The sequence below is a fragment of the Haliotis rubra genome, unplaced genomic scaffold (genome assembly GCF_003918875.1).
Source record: "Haliotis rubra isolate DU_JTF1 unplaced genomic scaffold, ASM391887v1 Scf801, whole genome shotgun sequence".
Classification (NCBI taxonomy): Eukaryota; Metazoa; Mollusca; class Gastropoda; order Lepetellida; family Haliotidae; genus Haliotis; species Haliotis rubra.
In genome coordinates this window covers 355663-378182 of record NW_025767526.1, presented here as the reverse complement: position 1 = coordinate 378182, position 22520 = coordinate 355663, and the positions used below count along the sequence as shown (strand labels likewise).

Sequence of the window (22520 nt, the reverse complement as noted above, 5' to 3'; positions counted from 1 at the left end):
GAAGGTATTTTGAGATGCTTTACTTGAGTTCAGTGCATGGTGTCTCAAGACCTACACATGGATATGGAAATGGTTGTGTTGTGGTTACTGGTTACGTGCAATGGACATCGGGTGTTATAACTTAATAGTTGTCTCTTCTGTGATTTCTGAATTTAAAATACATTATTTCGTTTGGAAATTTCTACATCGTTAGTATTCGTTTAGGAATATTATCATCATGACGCTAACTGCATCATTTTGAAGTGATTAATCAGATCTTCGACCTACTATCACAACATTCACGATACCGTCACCTTGCAATATACTTGCTTGATAAAATGATTAAATGATATCTATGAAAGGAGGTGTTTTATGGTGTATTACAGTATATTTATGCTGTTAGATGGAAGTCATTGCTGTACTGCGATAGACGCAGACAGAAGACTGAATGTATGTTAAGATGCTTTTTGGCTCAGTAGGACATAAACTAATGTAAATAATTTGGTGCACTGGATAGACGTATGTGGAATCGTACAGTTATGTGTAGCAAATGATTAGTTGACAATCACCCATACGGATCACAACGTTAATCAAAACTATTTCTTTGAATGCTAATATGTGGTTTCTGTCTTCCAGGATGGACGACCTCCCCAAGTGTTCTGTTTGTCAGCAGCAGTTTACCCTTAAGGGACCCGCCCCCTACCTACTGCCCTGTCTACACGCTGTATGTGAGACGTGTGTGACATCTGCAGTTGGTGGTGTGATATCATGCTCCACATGTGAGAAGGAGGTTAACCTCACAGACACAAGCCTCCAGAAGGACGCAGTGAGACAGAAGGAAATATTCCACCTGACGCTCAAACATCGCCCCACAGAACTCCTCTGTACACATGAAGATGACGGCAACCAGGCTGTGTGTTGGTGTCAGGACTGTGAAGAGTTACTCTGTGAATACTGCCAGAACATGCACAGCAACTTCAAAGTTACTAGAAACCATGTAGTCCAAAACTTCGGTGACATGGAACTCACAGTCTAGACCGTTCCAAAATTTTGCAGCATCCATAAATACGACCCTCTTTATCTGTTTGATAAAAGCTGCAGGAAATTAATCTGTGCGAGATGCAGATTTGAAGATCATGCTGACCACGAAGTTGAGAAGGTTGATGCGGCTGCTGATGTAGTAACAAAACAACTGGAATATCATAAGAATAAACTATCAACGTTACAGACTCGCCACCAGGCATACATGCAGAGCATCAGGCAAGGAACCGAATCCACTGACGAAACACACAATTCCTTGAAAGAAAATATTCTTCACATTTTCCAATCTTTGAGATCACAACTTGATCAAAGAGAGAAGGAACTTCTCGTCGATCTGGAAAATCATACGAGGGAGACAAAGGCAACCCAGCCTGCTCTTCTCACCGCCTGTGAAGAATACAAGAAGACCTGCACAAGGGTTTTAGACTACATCAACAATGTCTTCCGCTTTGCCTCAAAGTCAGACATCCTGGACCTGGAGAGATATGTTGGGGAGATGACTCGGACCTGCCTGGACACTGCCGCGCCTCAAACATATGCAGTACCTACAGCCGTCTTCAACACCAACAGTTTGTCAAAGCTGAAAGCGAATGTATCAGGATTTGGTGCCATTTTGACGATGGATAAGGGCGGAGAATCGGTGAAAGGTAATCTTTTCAGGGTCATTGCTGGTCAGTTAATTATGTTCTGTCTAACATTTGTGTATGTTTTTGTGTCTACTATTACTGTATGCTACAGCCTTTCTTTACAAGAATTTGTAATTGGAAGTTCAGTCGGTTTGGTGAAGATTTATGATTTGTCATCAAACCTCTGGCGTTGGTAATATGCACAAAATTTAGTTCCACTGTCTATCCTTCTAAATCTTTGGGGCCATGCCGAATTTTTGTGTTGTTTCAGACAGGAGTACTCAGAATGATGATGGCTTTATGGCAGACGTAGAACTGAAACACAAAATGGTGAGAGTACATCATACTCATACTCACTTCTTGCCTAAGAGGCGACTGATGGGATCGAGCAGTCAGGGTTAGAGCACTTCGAGCAGCGAAGACCAGGGATAAAATTGGTCTTCAGCAATCAATGCTTGTTGTAAGTGGCAACTAACGGAATCGAGTGGTCATGCTGACTGAATTAGTGGGCTCTTGTCATCGTATCACAGTTGTGTAAATCGATGCTCATGTTGTGCATCACTGGATTGTGTGATCCAGACTCGATTATTTACAGGCCGCCTCCATACAGCTGTAAGACTGCCGAGTGCGGCGTTAAACAACAAACAAACAAAACATCCCCACCAAGATCATGATATTGATTACTGGGGATCTTGTCAAGAATCATTATTCACAGACTGCTGTAATATTGCTGAGTGCGGCTTTAGATAACCAACAAACAAAGTTTAACGCACTGGAGACGTTACGTTCTTTTCGGGATCATGTTTTGTTTTGGCGTATGTTTTCAGCTTGGGTTCAAGCCTATACCATCGGGTTTGTTTATGCAATTACATTAAAAGTACGTTATTTTGCCTGGTAGTTTATGTACTCATCCCATTGCAGTTGCTAAATTGTAAACAGAAGGTTTCACTTTCATTCATTTCACAAGTCTGATTCGTGACCTGTTGTGTGCCACCAATATTCTTGTCCCGGTTGTGTACTCGTTCATAGCAGCATTATTTAATGCATACAGATATGCCTTTGTTGAAAATAATACCTCTGTGACACAGACAACGGGGAAAAAGAACCTATCATATGAACAAGAAGATAAGATCCCATCCTTTTCATTTACGCTAATCAGGAATGTTGACAGAAATTGAGAACGTTCTTGAGAAAATTCTTGATTTTTTCTATTTTAATTTTGTGCTGCCAGAAATGTTTCAAAACGTCTAATATTGTACAGGGTTTTCTTGACAGTGTTTCTATTTTTATTGCGGGGCATCACCTCATCACTATCAGTTTCTGATACCTGGCGGAGTCGATTTGTCGTCTGCTTTAATGTGAAATCCTTTGTTGGCACCTTTCTTAGACGATCGCCTTTTAATTGTGCCTCATAATCCGTTCCTTTTGAACGAAGTACTCACTTTCAGGGTTCCCAAAGTAAATTACTGCAGTAACGACACCATATCCTCGATCATCAATTCTTACGTAATCACCCATTTTGATAATGGTGGAAGCCATGTTTATTTACAAACTCGCCCACCAAACTGGAAAAATACTGTAAAAACGCCACGACGTAATCAATGAAAGATTTACCTTTTAGGATTTGCATGGTGTGTATCGAGTTTTGTGAAAATAGTTCGTGTATTGACGTAATTTGCGTAGTTTGCATAATTTTCAGATTTGGATACCAAGTGTATCAGATTGCTTTATTGCACCGATAACACCCTCCATTAGACGATGAACAACTTTATCATTATCTTATGTTCCAGGACATGGAAGAACTAAAGACGAAAATCGACTCAGATGAGAAGGAAATTGGAAGCCTGACAAAGCTTACAGACATGCTTAATTCTGAAATCAAAAGCTTGAACAAGGTGAGTCTATTATTCTAATTATAGAATAGTTTTGTCGCTTGTATCTGCATGTTTCATACCTTTAGATATGTCAGTAACTCCCCTTAATTTAACGCATTGTTATTAAATATATAAACTACCAGGCAAAAGAAAACTATCACAGGCTTCACTTGACCCCAAAATAGAAACAAAGCCTTATGTGAGATTTATGATAATTAGTTTACAAACAGAAATATTTTTTGGTAATTATGTCACTGATCATTACCTGTGATGCTGGTCTTGTATTTCCAGCAATTCATTTAGAAAGAGTAAAAGGGACAAAACAGTATTCAGAGTTCATTAAAAACCAAAAACAGCATAAACAGTGACAAAATGAGATGTGTGTGTCCCCTCATTGGCGTCGTCAATTGGCGGATGATGTCAGCAGAAATCCTATTCCTTAAGTCCAAGAGAGTCCGTTCAAGTTCCTGCTGGGGCGCAGGGAGTGGTACAAAGAGTCTCAGATGAAGATCAAGATAATTCCAGAGATGATCAATGGGGTTCAACTCTGGAAAACGCGCTGGCCAAGGCAATGCGTTGACGTTAACGTTTTGCAGGTATTCTCTAACAATTTTGGCGGTGTGAGGCTTGCATTGTCTTGCCGCAAAATAACTCCCCTTGGTTGTTGTCAAATAAAAGGGCGCCACAAAAGATCAAACACTTCCTCCAAGTATCGCTGGGCATTCCTATTTCTTCCAGTATTTTTTATCTCTGGCCAAATGCCGCCCCCTCCATCGAACGGATGAACTTCTTGAACATTCGCTCTCCTCCACGTCGAAAAACTCATTCTCTGCCATCGTTTCTGAACAGACTGAGCCGACCTTCATCTTTGAAGAGCACTCCCAGTCACGTCACTGCCACCGACGTTGGTGACAGTGTAGTCGGGTCAAGGCCATTCCATGGAAGGACCAGTAGACTTGTACACCAGGCATTCCAAGTCGTCAAAGGTCTGTTCGTCTGTCTGATGGCGTGTCCTAGTGCTGTCCCCAACGTTGACGTCGCCATCACAATCTGTTTCGGAGGTAGATCTGCCAGATGCTGGCAGGTGTCGTGACTCTTGGTCTTCCCGATCCTAGGTGGTCGTGGTTCTGGCTTGTTTGCTGATTGCAGTTTTACCAATTTGTTGATGGTGGTCTGGCTGCAGTTGAAGGCTCTTACTAGCTGACATTGTTGCCAAACCAATCGCCCTGTTTAGTTGCACTTGCGTAAGTTTTGGCACATTCGTGGTGGTTTGTTTAGGTTACTGCATGCTTGCTCTGTCCAACATCAGTATTTATGCCACAATATTGCAGGTGTATGTCCCACAATTACGTTTTCCATGTTTTGCTTTTTGTTTGGACAGCTGCGGTCTTATCAGGATCATGTTTTGTTTGGGCGTATGTTTTCAGCTTGGGTTCAAACCTATACCAGCGGTTGTTTTTTATACAATTACATTAAAGGTTCGTTCTTTTACCTGGTAGTTTATGTACTCATCCCATTGCAGTTGCTAAATTGTAAGCAGAATGTTTCACTTTCATTCATTTCACAAGTCTTATTCGTGACCTGTTGTGTGCCACCAATATTCTTGTCGCGGTTGTGTAATCATTCATAACTGCATTAATTAATGCATACAGACATGTCTTTGTTGGAAATAATACACGTGTGACACAGACAATGGTAAGATATTTTTGATCTCATGATATATACATGTATGTTGTACTTTCAGCGCATTGATGAGAAAGAAACCACCGAGAAGAGGGATGCCAAAACAATAGATTTCTTGCTTGGTAAATCCATGTTTTCCTTCTTTTAATGAGAAGATTGAATATGAGACTCGAATACCCGTTTTCTACTCCACTGGTTCCCGAATATGATCTCAGTGCATCTTTATATCGAATGATTGTTTTGGTTTAGACTTATCAAGTATCACCTCACTCATGATATAACATCAAAAGTCCCTATGTCTCATCACACTTGAATGGTGATGTGACGGCTGGTGTTTCAGGTATAGCCAGAGAATGTGGTGTTCATCTGCTGAAGCCAGGAGCTGTAGACAGGTCTTTCATGCTGAAGTGTGAGTATTTATGTACTATTTACTTATTTTGATGTTCAAAGTAATGTTAACAGAATACTAAAACATAAGGGCAGTTCATGTCATTCCATCCCATTTGCATCGCTCGATGCTCAATGTATCAGTCACTAGATTGTGTGGCCCAAAACTCGGCTACTAACATACTGCTGTCATTTAGTGGGAATAGTACCGAGTGCGGCGTTTGACAAAACAAACTAGAAAGGGAAGTATAGTCACTTGGCGCGTGGCGTTCAGAAGCTTGTAATATTCGTTGTACTATACAATAAATCTCTTAAATTTTGATTTCGTGTCACTGAGGTAGTCGATAGACACAGACCCAATTGTTTTCAATGAAATAATATGAACGTATTATACGGAGTCGAACTAGAAACTTCACAATAATATATTTAATAATATATAAAAGAAAGGTCGCAAGAATGTGGTATACCAAGTGGTGCCCATACCAACCCCTATTAAAACGCGAGTTTTGGGGAATCAGCTCGCTTTGCAAGAGGTCTGCCCATACCAACCCACACACAACACAACACCTGAATAAATAAACAAGGAGTTTATTACACAGCAGTCACTGAACGATTTTGGTATAATCAGGTAATTACAGTATGGTTTACAATTAGTTATTAGAACATGTTCACAATGCAATCAGATATCAAAATACATGTAGATTCATTACACACGACACATACTACATTCATCACGATACATATTCCAATGTACACAACAATAGTTCAATACTCTACACATCACCCCAGTGAGCATTCATACAATCTACATTCCGTAGCAGTCACAAGACAGCATAGTGTTCACAACGTAATACAATAGTTAAAATATCCGACACACTCTATACATTCTATACTAGTCACGAAACAGTGTAGTGTCAATCAGTATTAAATAAACAATCCTAAACTGTAATACAGAAGATATGAGACACATACTAAGGGATGCCTCGTTCCACATAAACCTGAAGGTACTGCCATGGGTGGTAACTTATAGTTAAGGTATTTACAATAGATTAAAGTTAACATAGCAATGGTATGTCAAAGTAGAAGAAAGTAACGTTTCTTACCTGAGTAAATTTACTAGACAGCCACCCCCTGATTTTTGACTGTCATCCGTAGTATATAACTATTCCAGCTATCGCAAATAATCGCGTTTACAGAAAACTTACGATAACGTTGTTATTGTGAACGTGAGATTATGTCATTTAGTTTGACCGAAACATCGATGGCGAGTCGCGAGTATGCCACGAAGGTATATGTGGCACGCACGTGATTTGACTAACGTGGAATACAAACAGCCGTAAGACAGATAAACATAACCCAGCTGGCACATCAACGTTGTTTCAACGTTGAGAATAGGTTGGTTCTCAACGTTGAAATTAGATTGAAAATAGGTTGTATATGAAAGTTTTTTAGACGTAGATATCCGACGTGGAATCAACGTTGAAGTTTGACCTATTATCAACGTTGAAAAAGGGTTGTATATGAAAGTTTTTTAGACGTAGATATCCGACGTGGAATCAACGTTGAAGTTTGACACATTATTAACGTTGAAAATGGGTTGTTCCGTGGTTGTATATGAAAGTTGTTTAGACGTAGATATCCGACGTGGAATCAACGTTGCAGTTTGACATATTATTAACGTTGAAAATGGTTGTTCCTTGGTTGTGTCTGGGAGGTATTACGCTTTCCTGTAAATAGACTCGCACTTCATCTTTAAACTACACTAAAGTAGCACCAAACTCATGCATCCAGCTAAAATACCCCAAAAGCTATCTGCAATAAACAGTGTTCAAACAGAAAATTACAGTAAAAATATGTACCTGATGAAATACTTGGTTAAAATTCCACATTCAATATAATGTTCATTTAAGTTTTATGTCAGTTGGACGTATAATTCCAGTAAGAAGAAAAGAGTATTCCAAATGAAGAAAAACTATTTACTGTTGTTATCTTGAAAAGGTGGAAATTGTCCCGAGAAGACTTTTTGTCTGAATTTCAGCTATTAGACAGAGTAGTATATACAATGGGGGTTTTGGATCACTTTCAACAAAAGCCTCTGCAAAGCCTTATTTCACAGATAAGGCTTTGGTCGGACCCTTAGCTCTTGCTACCATTACCCCTACTATAAAAAAGTTTGAGACGCCAGCGGGATACGAACTTCACATGTATACCTCACAGCCGCGCCACTTAACCGACTGAGCTACCGGGGACTTGGCTGAAGTATGTTGGTTTAACGGGTCTATCCTGGGATTGCATCATTGCATCATCGCTCCACTTGCCGCTATGCCGTGTTGACTGGAGGTAACACTGTGCCGTACGGTACGATCAATAATTCTTCTCTTACAAACCCTCTGCCTGGCCCATCCCTCAAGTAGTACAAGTTAGGCTCGTCTGATTTCATGTCAACTTTATCTATGTTGTAAGTTTTGATTGACCATATTGGGTTAGTGGCTCGCTTACGGCTATGACCCTCGTGTTCCCCAGGCTGGTATAGATATCTCACTAGGGCCCTATCTGGTATCTGTTTCTCTTTCCCACGCAATGGAGCAGCCGGCTCTGCCACTATTGATTTTACTTTGATAGCGTCTGCCGGTTTTTTGCCGGTGAGACGGGTGGCTTCATGGTTGATTGCTGACACCACCTTGGGTAACCTCACGACCCATTCAGTTGATCGTTTTCCCGGGGTTGCCATCTCCCTCGCATACTGATGCCCGAATAAGCGCGCTCAGCCAAAGTCCTATTGAATCTCTCAACTATGGCTTGGCTGCGATGGGCTCCAGCCGTACCACGCCTGACCTTTGTATCGTGTTTGTCTAACAGGTGTGACACGGCACCCATGAACTCCCGCCCGGGGTCAACTTGCAGCTCTGTTGGCCACGTCAGCGGACTGCGTTTGTATATACGTTCGAATCCTCTGGCTACCTGGGCAGAATCTTTCGTGGTCAAGGCTACGTCCACTACGGTTAAGGCATACTTGTGCCTCTTGTCGTGGGGTAGGAACAGTAGGTCTGCCTGGTGAACGCTCTTAGGTATGTAAATACCGAACCTCCTTCTAGGCACGTAGCGTGGTGGCGGCAAATAGATCTGCCACAGGGCTTGTTTTTCAAGCCACGCTTTGGCTTCCTCCGGGGGTACTCGCGCCATTTTAGCCAGCTTATCTACAGGGCTAGCTCCTTTCCAGTACCCACGCGGGCTATAGTAAATAGCCTCAAACTTTCTCTGGTTCCGTGACATGTCGCCTACATACACCTATGTTCTTGGTTCAATTTTCTCATGCCCGTACGCGTACGTGTTTATCCCATCAATAGCTATCCAACGTTTAGTGTCCATCGGCGACAGGGACGTCTTGTTTATAGTCAGTCCGTATATCCTATGGCCATCACTTCTAAGTGTGTTCATTTAATGTCTAAAGGTACGGGTCTTGAACAGGGCTTCCTTGAATCTGGCGTGTTTGATGTGTTGTTTCACCACATACTTCTTAACACCCTTAGCCTTCCGGATCTCACTATTGTCGGCCTTCAGGATGGAGTACATCTTAGGTCTCAAACCTATGTACTCGGCTATGGGCGTGCCAGTACACTCGTCCTTCATCTTACCTAGGACATTTTTATTTACCGTGCTGTGTATGGCATGGTCCTTGGGGTAGTCGCTGGTGTCGTACAAATCGAGGTGTTTTTTCATGTCCTCATACACGTCCTCGGTTCGAATCTCCATCAGCAGGGAATCCGTATCAGTGTACAGCACTTCACACCTGTCGTCGTACTGTTTCTTAAGCTCGTTGTAGTAAAAGTAGTACATCAGGTGTTTGGATAAATGGAGGATGCTCATCCCCACGTAAACAGGCCGGTTGAATTTTATGTGGCTTTTCTTCATGTGTAGGGCAACTAGGTCATCGGTGAATATTTTACTACGGTTGAATGCCAGACTTGCTATCAGTCTCCTGAGCTTGTCTTCCTCATTCGACCGAACCAGCTTCACGGTCACGCGTTTCCTAAGGTTCTCCATAGTCTTACCAAACACCGAGTTGTTCATGAGCTTGTAGAGATTTCTCTCAAAGTCACTGGTGGCAAGCTTTTCGGAGGTCTGTGTTCATTCTGATGTAGGCTCCATCCATGGGCTCTGGTTGAACCACGAGCACCCTGTGTATTTTGGTCAGCCTCATACCTAACGACATGTACAGCTGTACGTTGCGATAGTGAACGATGTACTTGGTCTTATTCATTAAGTTAGGGCACGAGTTTTTCAACGTCTACCACCCGCCCACCTAACAAGTTATGTTGGTACTCAGACATCCAGTCTGGGTTAACCCTCATACGTTCGGGGGCTAGGGGGTAGCTGTTGTGTGATGTGTGTAATGCCTTGGGGTATTCCAAGTCAACCTCGAGGATATAACCTTTGTTCGAATCTGGTGCGATGCTCATAACATCAACCTCATGTGACGCCCATTCGAATCCCCCTGTGGGTAGATACTGGCTCATGGCCCAGCCGTACAGGTTGTTGGCGTCGAGGTAGAGAATGTGATTGGTTGGCTTGCTAGGGTCGTAGCCCTTCAATGCATTATTGATTATTTGCTTTCGCGTCGGCTTGGTTGCCATGGAGATCCGCCGCAAGCCTTTCTCAACGAATAAGTGCATGTCGTGTCGGTGACCAATTCCAACTTAACTCCGGTCTTTTTCAACAAGGCATCCCGACAGACCTGGACTGGTGTAATACCATCTTGGTCGAGTTTATACTGCTTGAAACATGTCCGCCTAAGCGTCTCAAACACGTCGGCTAACAGCAGTACATCTGTCCTCAAGTACAGGTCGTGATAATCACCCAGATTCTTACAACCTAGTTTATTCCATACATTAATAGCGTGTGAGTAATCATCTTGGGATATTGCCGAGTTGGTCAGATTGCTGTAAAATTCTCTGATGGGGGGTAGTCTGGTCTCAGCGAACTTGGCCCAGCCATCCATGTACTCATAGGGGTACACACCCTTTCTCATCAGCAGGGGTCTAGTCTCGGCGTCTGTGTATCGATCGGTAATAGGGAAGGCATCGTTGGCCTTGACCAGACTGTCGAGTGACGACAGGAGAAACTTAAATGAGTCTATGAACCTAAGGCCGTTTAAGCTGAAGGAGATGTATCTCTCCATGTTGTTGGGGATGCACGTTATATTACCATCGATTTTCGCGATGGCCTGCATGATCAAGTGAGAGTCGTACCCTCTCAAGTTGTGAAAGACAACGGGAATGTTTATTGTCTTAGGGATGATTCTAAGCTTGAGGTTACACGCGCTGTGAGTGGCGCCTCTATACTTACCGGTTACGTGGCAGTGATCTCTCACCGAATCACCGTTAAGTGGTGAGTCACAAACGTGGCAGTTAGTGCTACAGGCGTGAGCTAGCCTGCTGGCTTGGGTCATACGCATGGGAGCGACTCTATACAGTGCGTTCCTAATAATTTTTTCTTCCTCCCGCGTCGGGACCCCTATACACTACCGGAGCTTTCGTTTCCCCATCACAACGGACGACCACGTATCCAAACCCACAGGCCTCATGCTCCTATGTTTTCTGTGTGGTTGGGGTACCCTCAACAGCCCCGCCGGCGGCAGCCTCAACTGGTTTGACCAAGGCTTCAAAGTCGGCGTATATGATATAAGGCACAGACATTTGGTTCTTGTGGTTACCGAATTTTAGGATATTATCACCTTCCTTAGGCATGTCGACTCGTATAGCTGTCTGCCCCACACCTTGGCAATCCTCCCGGTGGGATTCTAATAAATCAGCTCATGTGAAGCCATGTAGGCACCGTTCGCAGAAGTGGCTCTTTTCTCTGTGTGCCGATTGGTCATACAACAGCCTGCTAAAGTGTTTTATCCACGCGTAGTGGTACTTGTCACCTCACTGGATCATGAATATATTGATAACGCGAGGGGGGGGTTCCCCAGTTGGGGTTTCCCCAACACTGGACTAACCCTGTGTACTATTGTTGTGTTACCTTCGTGCCCAAAGACATTTATAGCTAGATTATTCTGTTTTTCTATTTTAGTTATCTGGGATATGGGGATGGGTTCATCTATACCATCCCAGTTGAGCCCATCGTCTTGGGGATAACTAGAAGGCCTGTTCGAATTAGTGTCAGCTGGAAACAAGGCTGACCTGATAGCTAACCTCAGTCAATCGTCTCCTCTATTCCTGACGCAAGTCTAGGTATGACCCGCCTCTGAACGGCACGTAGTTAGCTATGTCTAGATAGACATTATCGATTTTATCTACAGCCCACCCGGACCCCAAGTGTGTGTAGCGTTCTAGGTATTCTCGTATCTGCTGAAAACTAGTATCGATTGATGCGTCTATGGTCTCTATATGGGTCACGACTTCTTGTTTACCTCCGAAGTAAGGCTGAACGTACTCAGTGACCCCAGTGGGGGTTCCCCCCCCACGTTCTTATCGAGTGACATTTTCATTGTGATCTGAAATTTGATACTTCCCAGACTGTTTAGTTCCTGGTTTATTTTATGAGCTATCAGAGGCTTGATATCTGTGATGTCTATGTTACTATCAACATGCATGCGCCAGCCTCTCAAATAGTTGCCTACAGCGAGCTCAGTGCACATGAACTGTAGGTCAATAGCTCTATTCTGCCGTAATAGTTTTACAAGCTGTGGTTTCCTCATACGGGAATATCCCCCTAAACCCAAATTACGTGCCTCGGCTTTCAGTTGTTTTACAGTGGTTTAACAATGCGATTAACCCGGCTCTCCCCAGGTTTGAATAACCCTTGAGCCCTAGCTGTTTTGCTTGAGCTTTTAATTGTTTTACCGTAGGAGGGGCTTCTAAACCTAGTAATCTCAACAAGGCTGGCTTCCGCATTCGAGAATACCCGATAACACCACGGCGTCCGGCGATTTGTTTGAGCTCACTAACAGTAGTCATAGTTGCGTACACACCTAAGAAGATCAATCTCTAATTGGGCCGCCATAAAGGTAAAAAATCATAAAATCACTAGATGGGCCGTTTCAATCCAGTACTTACACTGTTGGATATAGTATTCCTTGAAGTTGTACATGTATTCCTGTATACTTGTAAAACAATTGATTTGGTATTGAGTCGTGATATCCCCCTCACATGTGAAGGGGCGAGTATACATAACACCCTCCTTAATCCATGCCACTTCCAATATGACCTGAAATCTGAAGCGCCCCCAGTCGTTCAGTTCCTCTTTGAGTATGTTTTTAACCAGAGATTCGATGTCGGGTATACTTTCCCTGGGGTCAATTTCCACAAACATAGCTATACGTAGGTGTGTATAATCTCTAATTGGGGGTCTATGTTGAGAAGTCGCCTATGTTCTTTTATGTAGGCCTTTTTATTCTCGTAGATGAGATGATGTCTGACTACGTTCGCCCTGTGAGCTTTACATAGGCAGTAGTGCCCTTTAACCCCTATACCACACACAGAACACGCGTAGTTAGGGCTTCCCATGTGGAACCAACAGTACCCCTGAGTCCTGCATCTCCTATCACAGGCTTCTTTCTTCCCCATAAGTATGTATTCGCATCGGTATGGAGCAGGTCTCATGTTTAGCATACTTATATGAGTATTTAGTCTAATTGTCTGCAACCAACGCAGTCGCTGCAATACCCAGCGCTATGAATACCAGTTCACGGTCCATTTGCCCCTTGGATGGTGTGTAGTACTGAGCGAGTGTGGGTTTATTGAGTGGTTGCAACCGTTTACCTGTTAATAGGTAGTATTCTCTCGCTGCCTCGTCGACATCGTGGAATGTTTGAACGGCATGGTTTTCACGCCTGAGTTGTTCATTAATGTAATCGATCCTCTGGAGGCGTTTTTTAGCGTACTCGGTTGGGCGACCTGTAATTTCTCAATAGCGAGGAGTGGTCGTGTCTTTTACGCGCTCTTCCTGTATTTCAGCCGCGTGTGACTCTCGTTGTTTCGAGAAGAGGAAATTACTCCCGGAAAATGCTAGGGCATTTACTAACGCCCCACCAACCATCATGGCGATCGTAGCCATCCTATATTTACTTCATAATATATTCAGGTAGTATCCCTTGTTTTACTAGGATGTCTTTTGTAGCCATCGCCATACCAAGGTTCATTATGAGCATACCCATATCCTGCAGGTTGAAATCTAGCTTGATAGTCGGTTGTTTAAGCACCATTTTTGTCAACCGAGCGTATCCTACGGCTAGACTGGCGACCACTGTGGCGTGGTATGCGTCGTTGACGAACGTTTTCCCCTCAGACATTATGTATATGATATAAAAATATTAAATTATAACATGATATGTGGGTTGACCTCTAATTGTGGGTGAGGGTTTCCCTCACTGGGATCCCTGTGTCGTGTATATAACCAGGTGTGGTGTCTCCTCCTGTGCAGCATCCATCTATACTATTATTATTATTTTTCCTCTCAAATTGACAATGCTTTGCCGTAATAATCGCCGCCGTAACCGGGCTAACAACATACCATATTTGTGGTACAGCTCGCAGCTAATAGAGCTCAAGGCGTGTTCGATAAAAGGGTCTTTCTCAAGGTCTTCCTACAGGTAAAGTCGGCGCTCCGGGGGGGGATGGGAAGGAAGTATGACGCAATACCAGTGTATATCTGAGTCATAGCCGATCCTATTGTCTTTGTCATCTCTGCTCCGAGACGGGACTCGTATCTAGCGTACAGTTTATCGATTTCTTCAGCTGACATTTTGTGAATTTTATCGGGAGTGTAGTCTCCAAAGTAATGTTTGGCTTTGCCGCCAACAGCCAACGCCACCAGTTTCTCTCGCTTGTCATCACTCACCTGTGGTGAGTGTGGCACCAACAGTTGCTCTAGCAATTCCTCACACTCCATCTTATAATGTGATAAGTAAGTTTTAGTTTTAACTATATAATATACGATATAGGCGAAACACAGAGAAATTAAGGTTAAGTTGCACATGACGAACACTTCAAATACCATAGCTATAACTAAATGCTAAGTATTTATACTAAGCATTGCTAAGCTTTACTTAGCTTTGCTAAGCATTTACTAAGCTTTGCTAAGCATTTACTAAGCAGTGCTAAGCATTACTAAGCATTGCTAAGCTAAAACACCCTGTAGGCCACGGGTTGGTCGGTCTTGAGCACGAGCTTAGCGTGTTTAGTTTCAGCAAGCTGTTTCTTCACACGTTCCCTATCATGTTTGCTCATCACATCGTTCTCTCTCAAACACTCTTCGAACGAATCCCTGTCCTTGCAGTGAAATAAGGCCACCCATCGCGTCTGCTCCCTGAGGTCTTTCAACACCGAGTTGAACTTCTGCGTTAGCACCCAGACGCTGTGATTTGCATGCCGACCTGAGAAGGCCAGGTACGATAGCATATCTCTCTTTTTTGTTATCTCGCGATTAGCGCTGCAGTCATCCAGTATGAACAGCGTAGACTCCCCTTTAAATTTCTCGTGAAGAGCTTTCAACCAGTCCTGCAGGCGTGTTCCCGGGTCGACTCTGTGTACGTCCGGGTCCGTCATCACCCAAGGTCTTTCCGTGTACGTTTTATTCATGCTCAGAGTAGGGCACATGATAACGATGTTATCAAACACATCCCTGTAGTACCCCTCCAACATATCCAACACGAAAACGGTCTTCCCACAGCCAGTCTGCCCACACACTATGGTGCAGTGTGGGTCGCGGGGCAAATCAATGCCGCCGGCAGGTAAATCAGTAGATGGCTTGCACGAATCTCCCATTGTCTATATTAAGTTGCGCGTCCATAATCACATACAGATATAATTTCAACTTGCCCGCGGGTTGAGCCTTCTTGGTAATCTGGATTGTTATCCCCTCGCTGCCGTTGTCGATACGGCGACCGCTACCGTGCAGTTTATCGTCATCCGTGGATCGCATGTCCAACCACAGCGCGTACTTGGTGGTCAGGTACTCACCGATCTTCACGGAGGATAGGTCCAGGTCTTTGGTTATGTATGGGTGTTGTTTGATGGCCGGTAGGTTATTTATCTCATCCCACTGCTGGTATGCCCTCATACCATGACTGAACAGCTGGTTGGGCACGCCCTCGATGGTCACTTCCACCTTTTCAACCTCGGGGTTGAAAAACTTCTCACTGTCCCTCCAGAACGGCTGGTAATCCTCCACTGGGACGACCAGGATACCTTTCATCGATCACGCCAGCACGTTCAGGTTGATATTCCACACAGTGTTGCTCTTATCTCACACGACTGATCTATGCCTCAGTATGCGATCGTACAGAATGGCCATCTTCCCAGAGTACTGGCTTCGAACCTGCCTGGCCAGCTCCGGGCTAGTGACCATGTCGAACTCCAGAGAGATGTTGTCTATGGCGTAACTGGCCTCATCACCGTTCGGCGTACGCACTACTTTGCTGTAGTCGTTAAACGTTAGCTCGTATTCAAGCCTATCACCCAGCGCGGCCTGGTAAAACGGCGCGTGTCCCATGATCAACTCGAAGTCGAGCGGCACACAGAACCGGTTCCCGTACGCTTGGGCGATGGCCTTTTCACCGTCCGTGATCTTGTCTAACTGGTCTTGCGTGAAGCCATACCCCACGCTCAACCGGGTTGATTTGCTGATACCTTGGTACACGGTTCCCGTACGCTTAGGCGATGGCCTTTTCACCGTCCGTGATCTTGTCTAACTGGTCTTGCGTGAAGCCATACCCCACGCGCAACCGGGTTGATTTGCTGATACCTTGGTACACGTCATTGACGCATTCTCCCTCAGTTTTCCATAGGTCCCCATAGCAGTGAAACACGTCGCTGTCATCGATGCTCAGCACCTCGTTACCGCTGATCTTGATGGTGGTTTTCTTGATGATGGCTCGACCTACGTTCCGCACTAGCTCACGTTTGTCGTTGGTGGAGGTCAACGTGAGGTTGAACGCCAGTCGAACCGTGCCTGGTACAATGAGGTCATTCTCGCCAAGGTTTGGAAATCTAACCAGCAGCGTTTGGTTCTGGTCTATCTTGCTGGGATTGTTGGTGATGGTCACCGACTGGCGCACGGCTCTGATGCCTAGAGGCTCTCTCGATCTTCTCAAATGATCTAGTTTTCTACCGTACATTGTTATATAAATGAAATATATAAGTTTTAATACTAAATAATGGCAGAGTACATCCCTATGGAGGATATGTGGGATGATAGTGCCCAGGCATTCGAGAATGACACCACATTCACTACCCTCTTAAGTACTGAACTTGTACAGCCTGCTGTCGACGATTATTACGACGCAGTTGAAAATAGAGACAACATAAAGCCGTTGGGAAGGGACTATGCCAAGTTTACCGTCGATAAGAAGGGCACGCTGCGATTGAAGGCTCACCCGGGGGTCGATATCATAAAAAAAGACGGGAAGCCGTATGCTTTGTCAACACTCACCAGTCGCCCTGGTGGGGGTCAGCTGATCCGTGATGAACTAGGCTTCATAGATTACGGCGGCGCGCGGCCAAAGCTTCCCCCGAAGGTCGTCCAAGATCTGCAAGCAGCCAGACCCAAAGGCGATGAAATGATATACCCCAACGTGCTAAAGAAACGTCGGACAGTATCGAGAAAATATTGACCACGTACCATGACAAACCCTTGCCGGGTCTCGAATTTCCCCTGAGGGAACTGCGAGGCCTAGACGAAACCTTGAAACATGTACGCGGAGAACTCGTGAACAACATGGGGAAACTTAACGAAATCGATGAGCACATCGCTCGCGAGAAAATAAAACTCACTGAAGCGGATGGTGATATGAAACGTCTTATCGAGGAGAGAATAAAAAACTTGGAAGACGAGAGACGGACTCGGTTGGAATCCGCTTCCTCTAACCGGGAAGCCCTCCGATCACAGATCAGTAGAGTACGGGAAACCATCGATCGAGTCCTAAATGAGGACACCACGCTAGCTGACAGGATTCGGATACTGTTCCAGGAGCAAGGCATCACCATCGCCAGCATTCTGACTGCATTGGGATTCATCATATCAACCCTGGTGGTGTCATTAACGCCTGCCGGCGGCGGGGGTACCCCCACGCCTGCTGGTAAACCAAGTGGTGGGGGCTTCAAAGCCTGGATAAAAAAACTCGGGGAGGCCCTGGCTAAACTGGCTGGTAAGGCCGCCGGCATCCTGGGTAGCATCGTCTCGTGGCTGCTGGGCGCTATGGCTAAAACTGCCACGTGGCTCATTCAAAACCTATGGGCAGCCATTGTCGCCATGGTGGGTTTGGTGTACGTAGCGGCTAAGAAATTTTTAACCAAATAAGTCCCAAAGCTACCCCACCAACCACCAGGGCTGTTTTACGGTCGATGTGCTGCTGTGTGTGTGGGGGTGACCCCACAGGGGGTGTATGTTGAACCCTAGGCTCCGGGGGTGGGGTGACTATACCCATTTCGCCGGTCGTGGGTGGTGGGACGTGGGGGATGTTAACATCGGGGTTGACGCCCAACTTTTGGCCCGCCGTGGCTATGACTATTTCGTTGTTGTAGCCCACCACTTTTTTTACCCTCAGTTGCATATCGCTCGGAGCCATGTACAACCCCACGTTGAACACGTAGTCGACTTTCGACCTGGCGTATTCCAACACGTCTTGGTAGCGTTTGATGGCACTCGGTAGATCAACTGGAGCATTGATAGCATCCTCAACGTTGACAACAAACTGTTTCTGAGCGTCGTAAGCAGTCCCCTTACCGAGGATGTTGGAACGCTGCGTTTGCGTCTGCGCAACAGCGCCCACACGTACGTTCGAATCGAGTCGTTTAGCCTGATTACCCGACACGAGTGAATCCTTTCGACGTGTCCAGCATGAACTTTTTCCAGTCATCCGCTGCCCCCTGCTCGAACCTCCAGACTCGGTAATCCTTACTGTTGTCGAAAGCCATGTAACGGTCATCCCACTCGTTCGTTGTGAGGTGATGATACGACTTGTATCCCCATTCTTTCAACTTCTCGCTGGCATCCACGAGGTGCATGTTGTGAACAATGGGGATACCCAACCCGTGGTTCGGTCCCGGCAAACGCCAATCCGTCTTCGTGTTTAGTTCGAATTCATTGCAAATACGTTCGTAGGCCCGCCTATCGTACTTGTTGTTTACTGCGTTCCATGCGCGTTGTCCTGTGGGACCGGGCTGATTTCTTTAAGGATACGCCTGACCTGGTAGTACACGTGGAACGTGAACACAGACTGACTCAGCGGTCCACGCCGAGTGTCGGTTAATGTCACACCACACCCCGTTGTAGCGCACCACACGGCGAAGTTGAGTTGATTCTGCCAGAACTGCATCGGGTTGTTGAACCAAGCCTGAACTACCTTAGCGTTAGTCACCGAAAATTTATAAAGGCTGAACACATCTAAAAGCTGGGCGTTGAAATACATCCCATCAGCGACCAGCGATCTTCATGGGTGAGAAATCTACGTCCAGTTTAGGGTAAAACACTCCAGGGGAATACATTTTAAAACTATTATATAATGAGCATATATACTCTAACATGTACATAACACTTCCAGGAATAACTGGCGGCGAGGCCGTTCAGCTGGCCGCGACGCGATCGATAATACGTCGGGTCAACTCGAAGTCGCACTCTGCGATATCACCTACCTACCGCAATGGACTAACATCAACGCCAGCAACAATAAGCTGTTCGTCAGTGGAGCTCGCAGCCAGATAACTGACGGCTACTACAGCGTGTCCTCGCTAAGCGACGAGGTCTTCAAACCCCTGGGAGCCGAACTCAAGATGAACGACTCAAACGGTACAGTGGTGTTAATCAACAACGGAAGAAACTCCTTGAGACTCGGTCGACCATTGGCGAGGACACTAGGTATGTCGCCTGACGAGATAAAACCAACAACAACCGTCACAGTCACGAAGTTACCCGACCTAGTACCGTACCGAGAGCTGTACATTCATCTCGGTCAGGTGAGCACAACGTACAACATTCAAGGGGGGTCACCCTTCCACTATACTGAGAGCAGTGCCGGTTAAAACGGAGAAATACAACGACGGTAGAACTGAGTCGTTTTCACCACGGCAGTATAAGAGGTTGACTCAGGGCAACATACCTGAGCTGATAATATCGGTGTTAGATATAAATCATAATCCCGTGAATATAGGATACCTCAGCTTAACGCTTCACATAAAATGACCAGCGCACAAGGGCCCGGGGTGAAAAAATGCATCAATGTGGGGATCTCCGACCTCGGGGACACACGCGGATTCGACGCTCCCGGAGTAGATGGTAAATTGTACGCCTTGCAACTGAAAAACAACATTTACAAACGTGTTGAAGTCCCCTCCGGTGGAGCCCTAGGTGATATAGTAGATACCACAAGAGCGACAGTCAACACTCGGTACACCCTAGTCACCACCGGGGGATGATAAATGGATAATATACCCATCGTTCGGTGGCAAACTGTTCGACTTAGACGATGTTGAGAGCACTACCGTCGCCCGAAACAAGCCATATACGATCGTCTTCACCGAAGATGACAAGTGGGTGTTGTTACCAGATAAAGACGACTGGTTTCTCAATATTAGGCTCGGCTCCCCCTACGTGTTCACGGATAACAAAGACAACCACCTAAACAAAGTCGTGAACAACGGAACCCTGCTAGTGGCTTACGTCCCCACTCAGAGACGTAGCGTAGCCATCAGCCCAGTCGCCAGTATGGCAACCCACATGCTATCGAGTAAACCGGGAATGCAAAACGTGACATTGCAGTTGGTGTCTGAATTTGAAGGCGTGGTCAGGATACTGGAGAGTCTACCGGCGAACTCAACACTGATCATCAAAGTCTACCTAGGGGAACCATCGGGGAATGAGGTCGAGATCGTGAAGGGGGTCAAACTCGGGTGTGGTGAAACGACACCAGTATCACGTTTGCACAGTTTACGTGCGGATGGGTGTCGGCTCCAACACCAGTCTGCAGGGTGTCACTGTGATCGTGGAAAACACGATATCACTAACCAAGATCTTCCTACCTGACAACATACACTTCATGGAGGTGAAGTTCACCCCTGAACTATTATCAGAAAACCAGTTGGAAACTATATCGTAGTAGTATTATAGCAATGACCAGTCATCATCCCAACACTACGCTTAATGACCTAGGGGACACGGAGGGATTCGATCAGCCTGGTGAGGAAGACACCTTATACATCCTGCACTTGAAAGACAACGTGTATAGGCGGGTGTCGTTATCAGATTTTAAGGAGCCCAAATGGGTGATCAACGTGACCATCACCACACCTTTTATCTCACTAGACAAATATGGCTATGTCTCTGAAACTAGGAACAACGGTACCTTGATCACGTCTTTCATTCCAACTAAAAGTATGGTAGTTTCTAACTCCGAATATTTGCTTAGGGACACCCTGTTAATTTCATCCAAGCAGTCCCAGTTAAAAGCCACCCACCATGATACCATAGCAGGGGTTAGGGCTATGGCCCCAGAATCCACACTCATCGTAGAAGTCGCTCACAATGGTAAGTTTGATGATTCGGACGGCGTTGACCCACCCCCAAACTTGCAACTTTTACCCGGTGTAACAATACGTTGGGGTGACTCCTACGCATCAGATTTTGTATATTGCCGTATCGTTATACGATTGGGGGACTCCCAACAGGGATTACTACCCCCCATAATAAACGGCTATGGTGTTGATATAGACCAGAAGTTACCTATTGACCCTTCCCGTATCTACACATACGAGAATCTAAGTTTTATAAGCCTCAGGTACGTTGACCGACTATTAACTGAAACCCAATTAAAATATCTTTTTGTAATATATATTATAGGATGGGGCTATACCCAGTCGTAGAGGAAGTAGCGAAGACCCTGGAAACCGTAGACGGGTTCCGTTTGAGGCAGTTATGTGATGTAAAACGCCAACTAGAACAAGACCGCGACACGCGGAAAGCACTATGTAAAAAGTACCATAGAGCTTTCAATATCGTAGACGTGGCTGATACTGCCCTTATGGCAACCAGCATGGGGCTAGGGGCGGCAGGTGTTGGGTTGTTAGCTACCGTCGTGGCTACCCCCGTAGTGCTAGGCATTGAAATAACAGCTGGGGTGGCAGGGGTGTTTGCATCCCGCAGACTGCATCGTAAGGCATTGAAACACGACGAGATCAGGGTTCTGGCTGAAGCAAAGCTAAACACAGTAAGTGAGCGTATTTCCACTGCACTCACTGACAGTAAGATCTCAGAGGAGGAGTTTAGTTCAATCCTCTCTGAACTCACAAAATATAACAAAATGAAACAAGAGATTCGATCCAAGTCTCGTAAGTCTGCTATCAGTGAGGATGAGAAAAAAAAGTACATAGAACAAGGGGTGAAAAAAGCCCAGCAAGCCTTTATTACAAACACCAAAGAGATCATAGGCGATTCACATTAAACTGTTTCATCGAGGTCAACGTGGCATAGTGCCCCAGGATAGACCCGTTAAACCGACATATTTCAACAATGCCCCGAGTAGCTCAGTCGGTTAAGTGGCGTGGCTAGAAGGTGTAACATCGGGCGTTCGTATCCCGCTGGCGTCCCTAACTTTTTTATAGTAGGGGTAATGGTAGCAAGAGCTAAGGGTCCGACCAAAGCCTTATTTTGGAAATAAGGCTTTGCAGAGGCTTTTGTTGGAACTGCTCCAAAACCCCCATTGTATATACTACTCAGGATGTGTATATAGTGAGTGAGTGAGTTATTATTTAACGTCACATCGACAATAGATGTGTATATAGCTTTAACAAACCTAAAATTCTGTTGAAAAAGTGGCCTTAATTTTCTTCTCAGTTATACACTGTTGCAGAGTGTCCAGCGACATGTGAGGCGGCACAAAGTTGTAGTAGGTGGCGGAAGCGTCGTTGTCTACGTCCACTTCAGCTTCAACTGA

The 22520-nt window shown here is 45.2% G+C and overlaps 1 protein-coding gene across 1 annotated transcript; it reads left to right on the top strand.

The window, feature by feature from the left end:
- Nucleotides 1-1892: 1892 nt before the first annotated feature.
- On the top strand, nucleotides 1893-22520 carry LOC124261643. The gene is made up of 6 exons (XM_046695983.1): nucleotides 1893-1976; nucleotides 3437-3541; nucleotides 5265-5325; nucleotides 5544-5612; nucleotides 20834-20967; nucleotides 22437-22520. Exons 1-6 carry the CDS (start codon nucleotides 1893-1895, stop codon nucleotides 22518-22520), a joined length of 537 nt encoding a protein of 178 aa, XP_046551939.1.